At 59.6% G+C, this 20,153-nt stretch overlaps 3 protein-coding genes across 3 annotated transcripts; all 3 read right to left on the minus strand.

The window, feature by feature from the left end:
- Nucleotides 1–1,229: 1,229 nt before the first annotated feature.
- On the minus strand, nt 1,230–7,377 carry BESB_003410 (uncharacterized protein; the record flags this gene model as incomplete). Its single annotated transcript, XM_029359096.1, has 8 exons — nt 1,230–1,413; nt 1,823–2,389; nt 2,706–3,033; nt 3,716–3,869; nt 4,334–4,498; nt 4,978–5,109; nt 5,670–5,815; nt 6,585–7,377. The coding sequence occupies 8 exons, from the start codon at nt 7,375–7,377 to the stop codon at nt 1,230–1,232; spliced, it is 2,469 nt and encodes an 822-aa protein (XP_029222009.1).
- A 1,378-nt stretch (nt 7,378–8,755) lies between these two features.
- On the minus strand, nt 8,756–9,346 carry BESB_003420 (microneme protein MIC10; the record flags this gene model as incomplete). Its single annotated transcript, XM_029359097.1, has 1 exon — nt 8,756–9,346. The coding sequence occupies one exon, from the start codon at nt 9,344–9,346 to the stop codon at nt 8,756–8,758; it is 591 nt and encodes a 196-aa protein (XP_029222010.1).
- Nucleotides 9,347–11,465: 2,119 nt separating this feature from the next.
- Nucleotides 11,466–19,019, minus strand: BESB_003430 (uncharacterized protein; the record flags this gene model as incomplete). The annotated part of the gene is made up of 7 exons (XM_029359098.1): nt 11,466–11,529; nt 12,210–12,407; nt 12,757–12,827; nt 13,127–14,050; nt 14,331–14,480; nt 14,967–18,523; nt 18,926–19,019. 7 exons carry the CDS (start codon nt 19,017–19,019, stop codon nt 11,466–11,468), a joined length of 5,058 nt encoding a protein of 1,685 aa, XP_029222011.1.
- Nucleotides 19,020–20,153: the final 1,134 nt, after the last annotated feature.

The raw sequence follows: 20,153 nt of genomic DNA on the forward strand, positions 1-20,153 counted from the left end.
CAGGCGGATCCCGGCCTCGTAGAAGCAGACCCATTCGTGTGGCGGGAGTTTTGACGTATTGCACACAGGCACGACAGCGCAGGAAAAAGCAGAGGTGCAAATCGGGAGTCCAGCTCGCAGTAGCTTTCACAGAAAACCATGTGGAGGCCAGGCACTCCAGACGTCGCTTGTGCGTCGCCCTGAGCTCTCTCAGCGTGCTGCGCAGTGGCGCTCGCGCCGCCAGCGACAGCCTTTCCCTCGCCCGAGCGACCGCAGGGCGCCGGCGGAGGCGGCGATTCGGGAGGGGAGATGCGCAGAAGGGAACCAGCAGAGGGCGTCTGTCGCCAAAGCGTTAGAATGCTAGCCTCGCACAAAGGAGAGAAGTACAGTGAACTGCGCTTGCTCGCCAGAGAGCTGGAGATACAGAGAGCGCGCAAGGGCACAGGAATTCTCGTTTTGTCTCAAGAAATAAGTAAACGTGAAAATATAGAAAGTGCTGCGAGTCGTGTGTCTCTGTGAGATTGCGACACCTGGAAAACAGAGAGAACGCACACGGAAGAAGTCAGACAGACGCCAGGGGTGCACCATCGCCAGTGGGCCTCTGACCGCACACCTCTGCGGCGGTTCTGTGTGCCGCCAAAAGAATTTTCAGTGAAGAAGAGTTCCGGAATTCGCGTCTTTGTCACTCGCGAATTCAGGGGTGCCCACTTCATAGCTAAGAGCATACTTAAGTACGAATTCTTCATCCCATTATAGCTCTGTGTTTGGGGTGTTAGATTAGATGCGGCGTAGCGCGCAGAGGAGCAGCGCCGGCGCGCTCGGGAAAGCGGGGCTGCTGCAATCAATGAGATCGGCGAGTTTTCTGCATCGACAGGCGATCCTGGTGCTTCACCAAGTTACGAAGTTCAGCTGGAGATGACACCGCCAACTATATGCCAACTATCCCGATGCATGCTTCTATACACGCACATGACGCATATATATATATATATATATACATATATGTATATATATATATGTATACAGAAGCTTGTGCATGCAATGTAAAGCCCGACTGGGCGCGCGCCACAGGCACATGAATATAAATATATATATATATATATATATGTAAAATATCTTTAATCGTATCCGTGTGCAACGCACTCTCGGCACAGAAAGGCGCACTGCTTGAGGCCGCATGCCTGAACGACGGCATTGAGTGCGTCTCGGTCTTTCCCTTTCCTCGCCCGTCTGCTTCTCGCGATTTCTGCTCAGAGGGCCTTCTTCTTCTCCTTCATGACTAGCACGAGGTCATCTTCCTCTGGCAGCCTCAGCACCTCAAGCAGCAGAACAAACTGCGACGCGGTGGCGCTGTCGATCGCAAAGTGAATACGGGGTAGAATCCCCTGCAGCCCCCGGAGAAACCGTTGCTCCTCCTCTTGGTCCTCGGGATCCCTAAGGGAAGGGGCGAAAGAAACACCTCACGCGCGAATACAAACATGCCAGAAAAAATGAGCAGGCGCGTTGTCAGGCGCGTGCATGCACTCCCGTCGAATACAGAGACATACACGCGAATACACGTCGCAGAAAGCGCGCCCCGAAACACCCCCGCAGGGAAACGCGATGCTGCGTTCACGCGAATGTTGCAAATTAATATATCATTCACGCAAGCCTGTGGAGGCTCCTATGAACAGAAGGCGAGCCGCATACGGCTGCGCTGCAAATGAGCACTCCGCACAAAAAGGCATTCCACAGCCTCTTGCGATGCGCTGCAGAGGCGCGCCTCCGCCGGCTCAAACGCCGGAGCAGCCTCGCGGCGAATGCCGTGCCAAATGGAATTTCCTTGTCTCCCGTTTCTGCTCACCGCAGGGCGACAAACGCTTCCAACAAGCGGAGAAGATGCTGAACAGCAGGAGGCGCGCGCCGCTTGGTTTTGTCGAGTTCTTTGCAGGAGCTGGGCGTGGTCGATGCAGACTGGGCACCGCGCGCGTCTTCCTCCGCGCATGCCGCGGGCGCGGCCGTGAAGGCGGGCGACGCAAGCGCAGCGAAGAAGTCGGGCCTCCATTTGTTCATCAGCCAGCGGGCGCCGCGCAGCGCCTCCTCGCGCTTGAGGGCAGACGCTGCTGTGGCGGACGAAGCGCCGGCGAGCGGCGCCGAGCTCAAGAGGACGCTCAGGAAGTAGAGAATCGAGATCTGCGTCGGGGCGAGTGCGCTCGCCGCGTCGCCCTCCTCCTCGCGCTCTCCAGGCACCGCGAAGCCGGAGTAAGCGGGGATCGCTGCCGAAGTGCCCAGTGCGGACAATGCCTCAAGGCGATCGATGACGCGGAGTAAGTCCGCCGGTGGGAAGGGCTGGCGCCAGCGAGAGAAGGAGAAAAGCAGCGAAGAAATCTGAGAGAGAGTGAACAGCGACAGGCTCGCCACAGCGAGCGACCTACAGCGCAGACCCCACAGGAGAGCAGGGAGAGGCTTCAAGTAATCGCTTGTCTGTTCGAAAGAAAAGAAGGGGTTTAGGTGATCTCTTTGTTTGCTGTAGAGAAAAGAAAGGGTTTGAATAGGCGTTTTTTTCTCGACTGGAGTGAACATCTGCACTTGGAGGCGCACAGCCGCCGTGCCTGTCAGGCGCCCAGTCCTACGCGTTCGCGCGGATTCGAATCCTCACCAGAAGGCGCCGACCGCGGCAGCGCGACGCACTCCCCTCGCTGAGACTCTGTCGGCGCGCCTGCGCCGTGCGAGCAGCTCTTGCCTACCTGACATTAGCAAGGAGGGCAGCCACGTCGAGGCGCAGGGCGGGCGAGGAGATGACCGAGTAGGCTTGTCCGACGGCGTTAGCGGAGAGCACCAGCTCGTCGGGGCTCATGAAGGCGATCTTCTCGCGGGCGCAGGCCACGCAGACCTCCAGCAGCGCCTCCAGCTTCTTGCGGCTCTGCTCCCGCTGCGCGAGCTGCTCCTGGGCTTCCGCGTCGCCCTCGCCGCCGAAGGCAGCCGCCGCGGAAGAAGTGGAGCACGAAGAGAAGGCGTGAATCAGACGCGCGAGCTCCACCGGAGTAGCCTCGTTCACAGTCTCAACCGCAGCATCTGCGGACAACGCACGCCCAACCCGCGACGACAGCGGGGCGATGAACAGGTAAAACACGCGCCTGTGCGTCGACACGTGGTGATACGGGCTCGAATGCGGAGTAGCCGCCAGAGCGAACGGCCGTGCAATTCTCTTTCGGCGATCTCGGGGCGCGGTCCACACGCCAGAGGCCACGGCTGTCGCAGAAACAGACTCCACAGCGCCGCCTTCCGTGGTGCTGGATGCATAAGCTTCCCGTAGAGAGCGAGAGAGAGACCTGAATGTCAAGATGCAACTCGGCAAAGCCCCAGGCCAGCAGTTCGCACAAACAGCGACACATGTCACTGGAACACGCAGCGGAAACCGGAACAACCCGCTGATGCACAAACGCCAAGCGCCTCACCATACGTCTACTTCTCTTCACAAAGACCCCGACAGGTCGATCTGTGTGTTTGGTCGTTACCCAGATTTCGAAAAAGGGAACAGATATACCCTCGTCGAGGGCAGAGACCTTATTCCACGTCACTGAAACGCTCTCAAGCGGACTGAATCAGCCCAAACGAAATATCTTGATCAACCTATCTATACATATATATGCCTTTCCATCAACGCTCTGGCTGAGGACACGCGAAATCGGGCCGCGCAGACGCGTAGACAGGCGAGTTTTCAAGCAAGGGCTGCAAGATCCGGAGGTTGCCGTACCTGCGATGTGCGAGAAGAGCGCGAGATTGGCATAGTCGACTGCGGCGAAGGCTGACGCCAGCACCGCCAATTCGCGCACGTGGAAGTCTTCGACGGCGAGGCGCTGCCGCAGGTGCTGCGCGAGGCGCTCCACTAGCGAGCGGTTCTCACAGAGCTGAAAAGACGAGACGTGACAGCATCCAGGAGGCGTTTATGCCCGAAAGCGATGGCCTGTTGAAAGCATTCAAGAGGGACTGCACAGCTAGCGCGGCGGAATGAAGCGAATTACAGGAATTTACAGAAACGCGTAGACGAGAGATGGGAAACGAACTTTGCTGTATACCGGTCTCTTCTCGGATGACCTGCCAAACGCGCCTCTACGTCTTTCGTTTAGAGGCAAACGGACATGAAGCGCCAATGTCCAACAAAACAGAGGTGAATGACACAGAGGTAGTTTAGTGAGGCAAACAGAGATAGAGAGAGATACAAAGACAGATACAGACGAATCGATGTCCAGCGAGGCAGAGGCGGATGACATATATACAGATATAGGTGAGATAGATAGAGCTACAGAGAGATGCAAAGATGAATATGGCGAATCGATGAAAATAAATTGAATGAAATTCATCTGAGAGTCACCTTGAGTTTGACGAGGGCATTTACAAGCATGGCCAGCTCAACGGGGCTTTGAATTTCGCGAAGCGCGAGGCGGTGGAGGAGCTGCTGGCGTACAGCAGCCAGAAACTCCGAGCCTGGCTGCACGCGGCTCTTCGCGTAGGCCGAAAGCACCATGCATAGGTGACTCTGCAAAGAAAATCGCCGCAAAAGTCGGAAACAAACCGAGTTCTCCGGCGCCCATGCAGATGCCTCGCGTTCACGCATGAGTCACAAACCTCGCACGCAGAAGTTCAAGTCCGCTGAGACGCTCTACGCAATGATGCATGTGCATGCGCGCATATCTGCGTAAAACTCTCGTGCAATAGGGGCAATATTTGGATGCGGTAGCATCATAAACAGAGTAACGACGGTTGATAAGAAGTGCTGTCGCGGCCGCGGATGCGCCTCCAGAGACGCGCGCATGTCTTTATCTGCTCACATTTGCTGATACATATGGATGGGTAGATTGACAGATAGACGTAGAGAAGAACTAAAAAGATATGTAAATAGAGATACCACAGCCGCAAGGCATACGGGTGCCCTCCAGAGACCTCTGAGAAGCCGGAGCCCATTCACGGGACGAAAGCGAAACCAGGGGTGCCCGCGCAACGCCGCCGGCGACCTACGGAGTTGAAGTAAACGAGTTTTTGAGCAATGAGCGGTGCAAAGGATTGGAAAAGCTCCGGAGGAAAGCGCCGCGTCCGGCTGAGGGCGTTGAGGAGGATGGCGATCTCCTTCGGCTCAAACAACGGTCTTAGCTGAAAAAAGGGTCACATATTTCTCATGCTCACGCTCCGTTCAAGGTATATATAAATGCATATACATATGCACTTATATATACATTGCTAGGCGTACATGACTTGCATACATATGGTGCTTGAATGACTCAGCTTACGCTCGCGCCCCTTTCAGTTCAGCGCGCACGCGGACACACGCAGATCACGACATACAGTTGCATATGTGCATCTGCAATGGACATATATACATATCTACATATATGTTTCTATACAAATTCAAGCAAAGCTCTTGGTTCGGCATCCGCGTACAACGCGTGTGGCGGCATCGAGTCCTCTCGTCCGCAGGCCTGTGGGAGCCGTGAGCTTCTCACCTAGGCGTCAAACCTTCTCTGCTGCATCACTCAGTAACGAGCTTCCACCGGCTCCGCGGAAGACACGCATATATATATATACATACATATACATATATGTTGTATATGTATATGGATGTGCACAGAAAGATGTGTATCTGGTGTCCCGGCGCATGCGTGCGCGGACTGTATGGATTTACAGCTGTACATAATGTTTTTTGAGAAACGCACCTGCAAGGCTCGGCGAATTAGCGCCGCCCACATGGCGTCATTCCCGCTGCGCGTGCGCGCGAGTTCTGCAGCTGTCGACGCCACCAGCGGCGGATCCATGTGCGCAGGATGGATAGCTGTCGGCGACGTTCGCGGCGCGCGCTTGCCTGCATGGAGCGCACTCGACCGGTTGCAGAGACATGCAGCGCGGATTGAAGCAGCCGAGGCCTCGGCAGCCGCACTTTCCGTAAAATCGCCTCAGCGCGTACGCAAACACAAGAATGTTTACTCAGGGATACGCTTATATGTATTTTTATATATCTACCATAGATACTCGTAAATACGCCTATATGTATGCATATATACCATACGCTCATAGACGCACTCACGCGTATGCTTACGTGTATCCATCATATGTATATAAATCTAATATATATGTGGAATGAAGACGAGTCTTGCAGCTCCGACTACACGCGAACACACAAATACACGAATGGAACGCGTTTTTCCTTTAGCGCAGGAATGTCGCCTTATGGTCTGGCGGAGCCATGAGAGAGGCGGAGACGCGTGCGCACACAACAAACGCGCGAAAGCGTGACAGAATGCGTGTCTGTTGCGGCACAGTCAGCCGCACAGAGACGGCTACGGATGTCTTTGGGGGGTCTCCAATGCGAGCAAAGCTGCTTCCTACACCGAATCACGCCGCCGCATATGTTCGCACATAACTGTAGATATGCATAGCCGTAGACGCACAGATACACATGGGTAGAGACAGAGAGACAGAGACAGATACAGAGGGAGAGGCGTACGTGGCCGCGTGCCTGCCCGATGTGTTCGGCGAAACACGCGGCATCACGCACACGACTGAAAAACGAGTGCGCTGTGGTTCCGCGACCTCAAGCAGGCACGCGCCGCGCCGCTGCGTTCGCCTCTCACCCGCCTGCGAGGCCGCTGCATGCGCCTGATGGACGGGAGAGCTCGCTGCAGCCTTCGCCTTCCACATGTCCCGCGCGTCCTTCTGTTTGAGCGAGAACTCCTTCAGGTAGTGAGGCAAACGCGGAGTGTCTGACTGCTGCACAGCCTTGACGAGCGGGTGCCTGGGCTGCATGAGCGAGTCGAATTCTCTGCGCGCAGCCTCCCGCGCGCGGCGCGACGCCAGCCGAATCGGCGACAGCGCACACAGCGCAAAAGGGAAGACGACCGGCGCGCCTCCCAGCGAAGACTCTGCAGGAGAAGAAGCGGGAGCGCGAGACGAAGGCAGAGCAGCAGCCGCAGACGAGGCGGAGGCGCAGGAGGACGAACGAGGCGACGGGCGGGCGTCCAGCGGCGCGCAGAGAGGAGAAAGAGGATCTGTTGGAGCGGGAGAAGCGAGGGCTCCGCTCGCGAGTCTTTGTTCGCTCTGCGTCGACGCACATGCGCGCGCTTGGCTGTCTCTCCGGCCCGAACTCGCCAGCCGCCGCGGCGCCCGCGAAGGAGACGAGGCAGGCTGGGACAGGAGAATAGACGCGCAGAGTGGGGAGGGGAGAAGAGATGGCGGGGAACACGCGGCAGGCGAGGCCAGAGGAGGCGACAGACTTGGACAGAAACGCGCCTGAGGCGGTCTGCGGGGGCCGCGCGAAGAGCAAGCTGCAGTGCGACAACGAGGGCACACAGCTCTCGCTGCGGCGGCCTCGAGGGTTTGGCTACGCCTTTCCTCGCGCCTGAGAAAAGGCAGCAGCTTACGGCGCATTGTCGAGACCGGGGAGACGAATGAAACGCAACTTGAAATTGTAGAATTGACTTATGTGCTAGTGGTCTGCGACAGCTCGCAGGCGGCTACCGAACTGGGTCGCGCCGGAAGTTCCATGCGCCATAATGAACCTGCCAAAGGTTCACAGTTTACCGCGAAGAAATTACGCTGAGAGACGGACTTCACGGGCTCAAAAACAATGCGGGAAAGCAGAAGGGGTGGCTTTCGAGTCAACGCATGCTTGAAGAGCGCAGCCTGCTCGATGCGGGGAGAGCGGCGAGAGGGAGGAAGCACACGAGACAAAAAAAACAGAGCTGACAGGAAGAGAGAGGCAAGGTCGCTAGTCGAGTTGAGGTGGCATTTCGGCGTGCTGCGTTTGAAATGAGAAGGGAGACGACCATCAGACGATCGCAGAATGCGAAAAGTCGCCCAGATCGCCAGGGTACGAAACCGAGATTCTAAGTCTTCGTTTTCAACGACCCGCGGAGACGGGGCAGTAATCGCCGCCTTTTATTCAAAGCGTACACAGGGGAGAACTGGTGAATCAAAGGATGCGGCAAGAGGGGAAGGGCACGCAGAAAATCGTCAAACCTCGCATTTGCAAATGTGTTCTCGATGCATGCGAGAAAACTCCAAGTGCGGGCGGGCGCGCACACGCGGCGAAACCGACAAATCGACGCGGCGTGTGTCTGGCTCACCGAAAGCTCGTTTCGCTGCCAGAGTCGTGCTTCCTAAACAGTGAAACTATGTGTGTTTCAGCGCGAGAGTTTTCCTCCGCGGGGACAGCCGGTGGTGTTCGTGCTGTGTCGGGAGAGGCGCTCCAGGTTCGAGTCAAGTGCGCAGTTTTGTTCGAGAGGCGCTTGGCTAGGTGTCGGACGCCGCTCGCGAGCATCGGGTTGCGCGGCGGCAAGGTGACACGGGGGGAGTATTGTTTCGTCCCTCGCAAACGTCGAACAACTGAATTGCACGCAACGGCTACATTTCTTGATAAAACCGCGAAGACCCTCTCCGCAGCCTCCGATGCACACAGCGCAACGAGTCCCGCTCGACCCTGCCTGTCTGCGGCAGACACGAGTGTCCTCGTTCGCCTTCCCAGCTATACCAAACGCAGCACCTCGGCGCCTCAGACGGCAGCCTCTAAAAACAACACTAACCGACCACGGCGCTTGGTGTATCGGCACAGTCCCCTAACAAGAAATACGGGCTACGCGGCATCGGCAGACACATTCCTCTCTCCCTCACCCCCGACCGCCGCTCTAGGAGTCTAAGCCGTCTCCTCCTCCACAACAACAAAGGACTACAACAACACGCTACGTTCGGAAGGCCCCCGTGAAAAAAACAAGGCGCACCACCGCCGGTGAGTCCGCAGCACAACTTGTTACATTGCCTTCTTGCGCTTCGCAAGCTTATCCTTCAGTTCTTGCATAAGTGCTTGTTGATTCTGCTTTGTTTTGCGGATATCCTCGAGGTCAGCTATCCTCTTGTCCATCAGCTTGGCCATTTTCGAGGGTTCCATGTCTTTGATTTCTTTTTGGCGCTCGTCGAAGCCTCGCTGTTGATCGTCGGAGCGGTGATCCTCGCGCTCGGCGCGCCCACGAAGTCCCGCCCGCTCCACAGTCTCGTTCATTTCTGCGACAACGGCATCCTTTATTCTCTTCATGTCAGCGTCTTCCTGCTCCTGTTTTGCCTGATTCTCGCGATATTTCTGCTTCGCCGCTTCGATCTCCTCTGGCGTCTGGGCGTCGAGCTCCGCGCGTCGTATTCTGTACTCCGCCTCCTGGTTGTAGTCATTCATGTCCCCGAGTTCGTGTATCTCCGCCGCGAGCGATTCGGCCGCTCGCACCTTCGCTGCAGTTACGGGGTTGCTTGCAGACAAGGCCACCAGGAGCCCCGCCGCTCCTACTAGGAGCAGGCCTCCGCCGAAGATCTGGCGGAGCGAGGCAGACTTGCGCGTAGACATTTGAGCCATGTTGACGACGCAAAAACACAGACAAACGAAACCCTTTTTCGCTCAGGCAATCGGGCACGCACACCGCCAGACAACGGACGAGCTTCGCAGCGCAGTTTGTTCACACAGAAAAGGCGGAATCCGGAGGCGTCCTGAAGCCACGGGTTGCAGGCCAGGAAACTCTAGCGAGCCGGAACAAGCAACGACCTGAAAAACGCGGGAAATGAATTTTTGAGAGACCTCTGTGTCGACAGCTGGTGCCAATGCGACACCTGCCCAGCATCGAGACGCGCGGAGGGACAGCGAGCTGCGGGGGGAGGCCCGGAGGAACCTCCCGAGCATCGTTCGTCGCTGGCTATTGCGACGCCGAGGCCGTCTTGCTGAATTTCATCTGGAAGCACGTCCCAACGGTGTGCGAGGCGAGGGTGGGCGGCGCTCCTGACAACTCGATTGTCTTGGCGGCGTCCCGCGTTGCGTGCCTTTATCAAGTGAAACTACGCACCTGATCGACGGGTACTACCCCCAGATCGCTTATGCTAGAACGCATTCTGGACAGGAGAAATGCTGATGGAGACGGATGTCCAATGGATTCAACCTTATTCAGAATACTTGAAACACACATTTTTCAATCCACTCAAATGGCGAAATCTGGACGGACAGGCGGCTAAACTTTTCAACTGCAGCAAGCAAACGCACACAAACATGACATGCAGGGGAGTGGTGTGTCCGTTGAAGGAGCACGAGCCCCATTTTGCCTCCCTCCCACTCGCAGAGCTCAGCTAAAAGATCTCGCGCGGCTCCGCGCTTGATCCTTTCACCTCTACAGAAAAGTCTGGTCGGCGAACGAACCCTTCAGCCGCTTTTTCGTCTGCGTACAGGCCTCACACCTGCAGGCGATGGCCTCCTCGAGGACGTGCTCTCCGCCCCACGAGAGAATGCCACGCGTGGCTAGTTAGATCGCTCGAGTCTGCGTTCTGTCTCTGTGCGTGTTTACACGTTTTCAGCGTTGAAAGGCGCCTCGAAACTGCGCATTTCAACCTGTCGGGCGGGTGCGGCGGCCTGGACCGGTGTGCAAGAGTCAGGCAAGGCGCCGAGTCTGCTTTGCAATGGCGAGAAACTGTCTATTCGCGTCGCGTGGTGACAGAACTATGCCGCCACCGCAGGCGCAACGGAGACAAGCACAAGCGAGCAAACGGCTGAGAAGGAGTGATGGCAAGGTAAGGATTTAGGGTTTAGCTGCGTCGCCGGCCGGGGCAGCGACTTGTACTGTGGTGCCCGCGAAGCTCGAGAGGGAGCGTGGCGCGTAGTAACTCGTTTTCGCGAGTCGCTGTGTGACTGAGCCTCTAGATGCGTTTCGCTATCGCCGGAAAAAAGACGCGCCAAGGAGGGCGCGCGGCGGAGTGCCTCCTCACGCTCGCCAGCTGCCTAGTCTTGAAATGAGATGAGACACAACACGAAAGGGGGGGAGGGCGCCACTCCCGTTTGGCGCACATGAGAGGAGAAGGTACGTTGTCCGTGGAATCCTTGAAAGAAACGTCCAAATCCGCATGCATCCGGAAACCTGACCCCTTTCCTAGAGTGTAACGCCGGTTACACGCCTGTTTAGTACCGAAAACGAAGATAAAAGCGACGCGCACTCAGCAAGCAGACTTTTTCCATTCATGCGTCACAGCACTGCTCCCTGCTTGGCCTGCCTCAGCTGCCTCGCCGCGCAGCCGACGAAGAGGATACATCTGAGAAAACTAGACACACAACAACCGCGTCGAGGAACGCCAGAAAGGCACACAGCGAGGCTTCTAAAAGCAAAAAAAAAACGCGGTCTCCACGGCGCCCTCTACCTCCGCAGGTCGTTCAGGGCATCTCGCGGCCAGCCGCAAGTGCCGATCCTGGCGGGCACGAATGTATACGTAGAAATATTTTTCTAGCCTTCAGTGAAGCCGCGATGAAAGTCGGCAGATAGATGAAGACAAACAAACGATTCGAAACACCTTGCAAGAAAATGAGAGACGCACGAGCGGACAAGGCCGCAGGGTATTCGAGCGAAGAATCGAGAGAGGACGCAGGAAGAGTCAAGCCGCGAGGCTGTCGAGCTCAGAGAAATCCCCGGCAAGAAGTATGTATGCTAACGTGCGATATGAAGTCAAGCTGAGTAGCTGAGGAAAGAAGAAAACATCGCCTGCGCGCCGGCCGCACCGAGGAGCTCCCTGAAAGCGCACACACAGCAGCCAGCAGCCAAATGAAAGATGAAGGCCCGCGGCACAGCCGACAAACAGCTCGCCTGTCGCCCCAACACGTGGGGACAGCATAGAGCTACAACACGAAGAGACAGCGGCATACACGTAGGCGGCTCTATGCGCTGATGATACATTAGTACGCAGGCACACACCCTTAAACGGCCGCCAAGGACGCGACATTCACCGCTAGAGGAAAAAGCGCAATCACGCCTCTGCCCTAGGCAGCGCCCATGCTGTCCTATAAAACATATATCTATATATATTTCTACATATTTCATTCCATAGTGCCTATATATGTATATATACATGGTTACGTTGTTATGGCTTTGCATCGGAAAGGGCGGTCTAAGAAACGCGGAACTCCTGACTCGAAGCGTCTCCATCTCTCTATCGAGGGAGGCATGCATCTCGCTCTCGCTCGTTGTCTACAACGCTCATCCGGAACTAGAAAACAATCAGGCACACGCCAGTGGCGCCTTTTTTCGCACGAAGGCCGATGCCACTGATGGACGTGTCGTCCTACACACGGATGAAAGAAGAAATGTCTACGAACAAGAAAGACTTCGCCACCGAAGAGAGCAGAACCGGTACTGGGAGCTCCTGCGCGCGCTCCACGCGGGTTACGCGGGTTTCTTTTCTTCTTCTCTCACATGACTGCGACGGTTATAGCTTTGGCTCGAGTTTCCTCCGCGCGCGCTTGCTGGACGACAGTCTGAATGAACGGGAGGAGCACTTCAGGGGCCTTTTTTTTGTCCTCCTCGGCGTTCGCCGCCTCCTTGTCGGTCGCTTGCACCGCCCGCACGAGGCCAGAAACCACGAGCGACAGGAACGGGAGAGCCGCAGTGCGCCTGTACCGAAGGCACCAGACGAGTGCAACAAACAGGTTCGTCCCTTCCTCTCTTCACCCGCGAGTGCGACAAACAAGTTGTCTCTCTCCAGACGGGTCCGCTTTCCTCTCGACTCGGTCTGTGCCTGGGCAAAGGTCATCCAGCTTTCCAAGCAGATGCAAGCGAAAAGCGAAAAACGGATCTTCAGGCTGCTCTGGCCTCCTCTTGCTCGCTCTATCCTGCGCGCGGAGGCTAGCTCGACAAGAAACAAAAAAGAAAGTCGGTGGAGCGTCCGAGCGGATGCAGCCAGCGAGAAGCGAGCAGCGGCGACACGCAGCCAAAAGCGTTTCCTCGCGCGCGACGAACTTACTCCTGGTAACCCGTCAACGAGGACGGGGCCGGCAGCAGCTGGAGAAGCAGCGAGAGGAGACAGCAGCCGCTCTGCAAGACACACACAAAACAAAGAGACAAAAAACACCATATATAAAAGGCTTATGAGGGGAAGGGGGGGGGCGCAAACACGCATACGTGCGCCCTCGAATGTCCACACTGACTTCCACGTTCATGCACTGGCATATATGCGGCTACTCGAAGCAGAAGGGGCCTGCTGTGCGCACAGGAGTCGCGCCCCGGGAACGGCTGAACGAGAGGAAGCGGAAGGGAGGGCGCCGCGTAGACACCAAGGGACCGAACGGACCAGAGAGACACGCTCAGGTCAGCGTAAAAGTCTAGGTCCTTACCCGGAAGCGTAGAAGCTCGGCGGCCTCGTCGACAGTCCATCCCCACGCCATTTGTTCACACACGCCAACCAGGAAGGCGGCGCTGATGGCGGCCGCGCGCGGGCTACCGTCTCGACTAGAGAGCTGCAGGAGGCGGGAAACGAGCCGCAAGTAGAGGCCGCACGCAGGCCCCTCGCCGTCGTCATCCATCTCGTCGTGGCTCTTCTCAACCAGCGAGCTCACCAGCTCGTGGGTCTTCCCTCTGTGCGCGCCACCGCCCCGCTGAGCGACGCTTGCGTCGTGAAGAAGAAGCAGCTCGTCCAGCAGTGTCGCAGACGCGACGTGTCTCGATGCCTGGCCTGTCTTGTCTCTCGCCGACCCCTCCGCCCCGTCTTTGTCGGGCTCGCCGCCGCGGCACTTCGCCTGCGGCCGCGCGCGGCGCACGCCCAGCAGTACCGCGTCGACCGTCGCGCAAATGTCGCGGAGTATCGCCGGCGAGGAGAGGAGAATCTGTAGCAGCGCGGCGGTGGCGGCGTCTGGCATCAGGCGCAGTGCACGCGCCAGTAGGCGGCGGCCCTTCGGCAGCGCGTAGACGCCGGCGAGCATCCACCTCGAGGACGCCCGCCCATGCTCCATTTCGGCCGAGAACTGCGCGCGGAGCTCCTCCAGCTGCGCGCGGAGCTCAGGCTGCCGACTCTCCGCCAGCTGCAGCTGCTGCAGCTGGAGGAAGCGCCAGTGGTAAGTGGCGATGTCTGAGGCCGCCGGAATATGCGCGTCGACCAGGAAGGGCAAGAAGTACAGAGTCGCGACCGCCGAAGTCGCCAGCGCCGAGTCCGCAGCCGCCAAGTGATGACGAAGCGTCACAATCTCAAAGAGCTCCATCATCAGGTGCTGCTGCTGCTCCTGCAGGCGCGTGCGCGCCGCCACGTGGCTCGCTGGGCACTCCTGTAAACAAACACCTCCCCGGGAAGCAGGCACGAAGAAGGAAGCTGAAGCCTTGCAGCGCCCCGAACGCGAGTCACGCTCGCTTGAGCTAAACCGCGGCGTAGAAGGGTCGCATGAGCGCACAACGCGCATGCGAAACGTTTGCAGCGGGCCGCCGTCTCAGCGCTGTGTGTTCTTCAGTTCAACTTCCACCGCGCCCTCCACCAATACAGGCTCAGTCTCCCTCTGCGGGCGCAAACGGCCTCAAGTTGAACAGGTTAGATAGGCGTCTCTTTCTCACCATGATCTCGGTTTGCAGCGCCGCAGCCTCGAGCAACAAGTCGTATGCGTCCTCCACGACTCGCCGCGCCAGAACGCCGTCTGCCGCTGCAGAGCTCGCCCCAGGGGCCTTTTCCTGGCCGCCAGAGGTCGCCGATACGCCGCACACCAGCTGCAGCACGAAACAAGGAGGACAAGTCGCAAGTCGATAAGGCAGACAGGTTGGAGACCGGCGCACACGCTCAACCTCCTCGACGCCGAAATACTGGCGAGCGCTTACTGCAGGCCTCTAAAGCGCACACTGTATCCTTCCACAGGCGCGAGGCACAACCAGATGCACTTTCAGATCCACTGAACGGCGAGAGCGCGAATTCTCGCTGTAAAAAGATACGCCCATATATGTTTTTTTTCTTTATGTTCGGACATGTGTCTCATCCAGGCATTAGCCGCCCTCGTACGGAGGCACCGACTAGACGATTGGGCCAGGACACGCAGGAGGCAGAGAAGCCAAGGCGGGGTTCATTTCGAGAGTGTCATTTGCGTGTGTAACGCGACGCAGGAATGGCACGAAGGCGGTGAATCCGCTCAGCAGGATTGTATATCTTGCACGGATACGTGCAAATCCCCTCTGCATGCGGTGGGGACGACTCTTCCTTACAGCTCGGACGCGCTTGGTGGCTGCCTCCCTGGCGTCTTTCTCCGCCTCGAGGTCGCGCCCTTGGTGCCTGACTGCGGTGGCTCTCTCTGCGCCGTCTTCGAGGGCCTCCTCAGCAGCGCCCGTCGTCGTGTGCGTCGCGTGAAGCTGCGACAAGGCATGTCCGCCGGAGGGCGCGAGGTGGATGCAGTTGCGCGGCTGGCGCACGGTGGAGTACGTCTGCTTCCCGAATTTCTTCTGCAGGCGCCTCTGCGCCTTCTCAACCTGCGTGAGCGCCCCTGCGCCTTTGTCCTCGTCGCCGCGCCCCTCAACGGCCAACTCTTCGTCGTCCTCCTCCAGCGCCGCGAGGAGACTCGCCTCTCGCTTGCCGTCGCCAAGCGCCTTGTGCTTCGAGTTCGCGGCGCCCAGCAGCAACGTCGGCGACACGTAGAGCTGCAGGAGTTCAGCTGCGTCAGAAAAACTCAGACTGCCCAACAGCAAGTGATGCAGGCGACTTGTCGAGATCGTCAGGCCGATGCCGGCCTGCGACCGCTGAACAAACTGCAGCGGAAGCGAGGCGGGGGGTCGTGGCCAGTCAGAGAAGGCTTCATCCTCCTCCTCGTCGCTCGCGTCGCCCGCTCTGCGCCGGCGTCCGACCTCAGTCAGGCCGCCGCCCTTCGCCCTGCCGCCCCAGGCCTCGCGGTGCTGCTTCAGCAGCTCGTACTCCTGCTGCTGGCGCTGAAACACGCGGAGAATCTCCTTTTCAAGGCCGAGAGAGGACGAAGGCAGCGTGGCCAAGATACCCCCTCCCGACGACCCGTGCTGCTCCCCCCTCTCAAGTGCGCCATCCATCGGCGACGCACTTCGCCCGCCGCCAGCGGCCGAGCCGGCAGCTGCGCTCGACGGGCCCGCCCCAAGGTGCTGGTGGCGCATGAGGAATCGAAAGTTCCAGCGCCCTGAGCAGCGCTGCAGCTGAGGCAGCTTCGCCATCTGCGCCAAATGCATCCGCAGAATGTGATCCAAGTCGAACGACGTCATCAAACACTCGCGCTTCCCGCCGCCCGCGGGCTTCGAGACCCCCGCCGCCCCGCGCCCTGAACCGGCGCGCGCATAGGCGCCGGCCGGCAGAGACGCTGCAGCCTGCGGCGCGGGGCCCCGGTCCGCGCTGAGGGCGGGCGTGGGAGCTGCAGAGCGCGAGCGAAGACGAAAGGGGGGCAGGTCCGCGAGCCGCTGGCGAACCACCCAGTCCTGGTGGGCTTTCGTGAGCGGGAAAAGCGAAGACGCGCGCAGCGCTGCAAGGACGGCTCTCTGGTGCTCCACGCCACGCGCCTTGTCTTCCTGGACCAGCGCCGCGCCTGCAACGTCTCCTCCGCGTCCGCGACCGTCACGCTCGCGCCCAGACGACGTGGCCGGCGTCGTCGAGGAGAGAGGCAGTGGCGAAGGCGATCGCCCGTCGCCTCGGCCGCCCGCGGAGGGGCGTCGCCCCACCTGGCGCCCCGACGGAGGGCGGCACGCCGAAAAAGGGTCGCGCCCCATTCCCGACCCGCGGCCCTGCTGCGGGCGTCTGCCAAGCGCTTGAGGCTCGACCACGCCTCTCTGCCTGCGGAGCTCGCCGGACGTCTGATGGAAGTCCTCCGGATAGGGCGGCGGAGGACCCTGGCGACCGGCGGGCCGCGAGTCGCGCATATGCGCGTAGTCTTCCCCTCGAGTCCCGCGGCGGAAGCCGTCGGCAGGGTACTGCGGCCCAGAAACGAGCCCCGCAGCGGGCAATGGCTCCGGACCCCCGCGCAGACCGGCGCTTTCGTCTGCGCGAGGCGCGTGCAGATGCGCGGATGGACCTGCGCCCGGAGAAGGCTTCGGGTGCAGCGGCTTCACATTCATCAGTTTGAGGAGATCCGCCTCCGTCATCACCACGAGGGGTTGGTGCGGCGGCAAGCTCCTCGCACCCGCTGCGAAGGGCGCCGCCAGGGCCACGGCGTGGGGGTGAGGCAGGCGCTCGAGCGCAGCCCCGGGGGCGCTCGCCCCGGGCGTCGCGAACGGCCGCGGGAAGCGGTCTCTCTCATCTCGTCCGTCGGCGTCATCCGTGGGCATCCCCGCGTGCCGCAGGCGGGGCGCGAGGCTCGCATCCAGGTGCGCGTCTCGACCCTCTCGCCCCTCCTCGTACGCGGGCGACGGGACCTGACGCGAGTGCGACGCCACAAAACCGCCAGCCTCGCTTCCAGAGCGCGGCGACATCGCGCGGTACGTGGAGGCTGACGCGGGCACCGCGCGAGCAGCGTCGGGTCCCGACTGCGAGTAGGACGAACAGGAGACGTTTACACTGACTGAGCAGGACGGCACGCCTCCTCTCTGCTGGGCGCGCGCCGCAGCCACTGCCGCCTCCGCTGCGGAAAGCGCCGCCAAAGCCGCGGCCGTGACGTTCGCGTCCTTCAACAGGTTTTGAACCATCCGCTCGTCTTCCTCAGCCGGAGGCCACCCCAAGTAGCTTGACAGACTCGTCAGGGAGTCCTGCGCCACGTTCGGGCCCCCGCGGAGCTCGCCTCCCCCCTGCGGGCCGTGGGGGTGGAGCGCAGACCCGTCCGGCGGCGCCGCTCCAGAGGGCGAGGCGAAGGGAATTCTGCTGGGCGGCACCGGGTGGCCCTGTGCTTCAGACTCGTGCTGCAGAGGCTGCCTGTCCGCTCCGGCGTGGAGCCGCCCGTCGCGCTCTCCGCCCGCGCCTTCCTCGCCCGGACGCCCGAATCGAGCGGCAATGTCCCCCTGGCTGGCAGGCGCAGACGCACGCCCTCTGTCCCCTGGAGGCGGGTGCGTGTGCACCAGATCCCGAAGCTGGCCGTCGACGTCCGGCGAGCCTGCGCGTGGGGGGCGAGCAGGCCCCCCTGAGGCGTCCACACCCCCCAGCGCCCCGTGGGCTGAGCCAGACAGGCCATGCAGCTGGTGCTGTTGTCGCTTCAGGAGAATCATTTTGTCGAGTTGCTCAGTCGCTGCGGACCGGCGAGACGAGGGCAGGTGGGGCGGCGGAAAGACGGCGGCGGACGCCGGCCTGTCTTCGGGCGCCATCTGCCGGCGCGTGCCTGCAGCGTCAGAGGAAGGGGCGCCTCCACCGCCTGGAGACAGAGCTGGGCGGCCGAGAAACGGCGCGCCTCGCGGTCGGTACGCACCAGCAGCGCCTTGATCGTAGAAGTCGACGCCTTCGCCGGCGCGCGAGTCTTCGGCCTCGTGCCCGCGCCCCGCGCGTCTCTGAGGCGCGGAAGGCGCATCATGGCGTGAGGAAGGCCCGGGTTGTCCACCGTCGAAGAAAGCAGGAAGCGGCGACTCTTCAAAGCCCCGCGCGTGCCCGAGCATGTCTCTCGGCGGAAAAGCGTGTGCGTCAGCCAGGGAACGCGGACAGGGAGCACCCAGTTCTCGCTCGTTCTCCGCCAGCCGCGAAGAATGCGCCCCGAGCTGCGACGCGGCACCAGAGACCAGGTGTCTCTCTTCCGGGCAGGAGCCTCCCCGCGCGCCCTGAACATTCGGCCCGCGAACCCGCGCGTGCATCGCCTCGAACGCGCCCACCGCCCTCGCGTCCGGCTTCCAGTCGTCGCCTGCAAAAAAACGCGGGACCCCCGGGTCGCACGCACAGCAAACAGAGACAAGGGGTTGCTTTTCCGTCTGCGCCGTCGTCATCCGCGCGGATTCTGCACCGTTTTCCGTGTTTCCGCGTCGGTGGAAAGGCCGCGACCCAGACTGGCACACGGGATCCACAGCAGAGAGGCCCGAGTACACAGGGATGTGTGAACGACTTCAAAAGACGGAAGTGAAGCGAAAGACCAGGCGCGTATCTGAAGAGGCTTGCAGAGACCCCCACCGTCCTCTGCGCCAGCCGCTGCCTCGGGGACGCCTTCCGCGGCCTGCACCGGCCACAGCTGCGTGTCTGTCTGTTTACAGGAGAGAGTCCGCTGTTGTCTACTGACGTGGCGCGTCCTGCAGACAAGACGCGACCTTACCGACAGCGCCTCCATCGTCGCCGAATGTATCGTCATTATGGGCGTCCGCCTCCTCATCATCGGGCTCCAGGGGACGCAGCTGAAAGTCGTCCATTTTGATGCAGGTCAGGGGGTTTGTCTTACGAAGTTCGGTCGCACGACGCGCATGCCATCCTTTACTGTCTGAAAGACTGGCGGACCCCCTGCGCCACCTGGTAACGTTGCGCACCCGAAAAGAAAAGGCTGCCGGGAGGGAGGACGCGCGAGACAGAACCAGAAGCGGCTGGGCGCGGAAACGATTCGTTTCCGCAACAGTTTCGCAGACCTCCGAGAAAATGGAGGCCTCGCAGTTATCAAGAAGTAGAAAAAGCAGAGAGAGACACAGCCATGCAACAGCCCACAGAGGTTTTACCACGAAAGCGCCACACGTCGGGTGTTGGAAAGCAAAAGAGCTATATGGGGAAAAGCAGCGCAGCACGCGCTAACACAGAGACCTAGCCAGGCAAAGCAATCGGGATATTCACTTTCACAGATGGATTTCGGGTAACTCAAGAAAGGACATATCGCGCAAGCCGCGCTAACAGAAGGGTATTGTTTCTCGGTGGTACACAGGTATGGAGTCGGTTCCAGCGTTTAAGCGCGATTACATGCAGATCGCGCAGCAGCTCTTGGATGAAGCGGGGAAAACGGAGTCTTTCGGAATAGAACCAGCTGTAAGGAAACAGTGAACAAACGCTGAGAAAGAGAACGGGTGGTCCAGATGTTACCGCCGAAGTTAGACGAAAACATGAACAGCATGCGCTGGGGAAGCAGCCACGCAGAAAAGGCCACCGCAGACTCGAAAAGCGATTGACGCAGAGCGCAAAGCCCCCCCGCCTCGGTGAAAACAGGATAATCCGAAATACGTCGGCAATCACGGGAAACTGACCTGCGCAGGGAACGAGAGAAATCCAGAGGCTTTCGGAGATCCCCTACGATTCCGAGTCACCCCACAGAAAACTGCAGAGAAGAAGACCTGATCATTCGCTACAGAGACCAACAGGAAGTGATAAAGCCAGGTAAGTTGAGGAAAATACTCTAGACGCTTGCGATCCTGTCATCAATTGCGAGTGTGGCGAATCGGGGGGATGGCAGGTAAGCTGATCAGTCCACGAGCAAAAAAGACCTACGCGCCGCCCACCCGTGAGTCCGCTCGAAAGAAGCGCCACGCAGCAAATCTCCTCAATCATATAACGCGAGATAACAATGA

This window comes from Besnoitia besnoiti, chromosome I, assembly GCF_002563875.1.
Source record: "Besnoitia besnoiti strain Bb-Ger1 chromosome I, whole genome shotgun sequence".
Classification (NCBI taxonomy): Eukaryota; Apicomplexa; class Conoidasida; order Eucoccidiorida; family Sarcocystidae; genus Besnoitia; species Besnoitia besnoiti.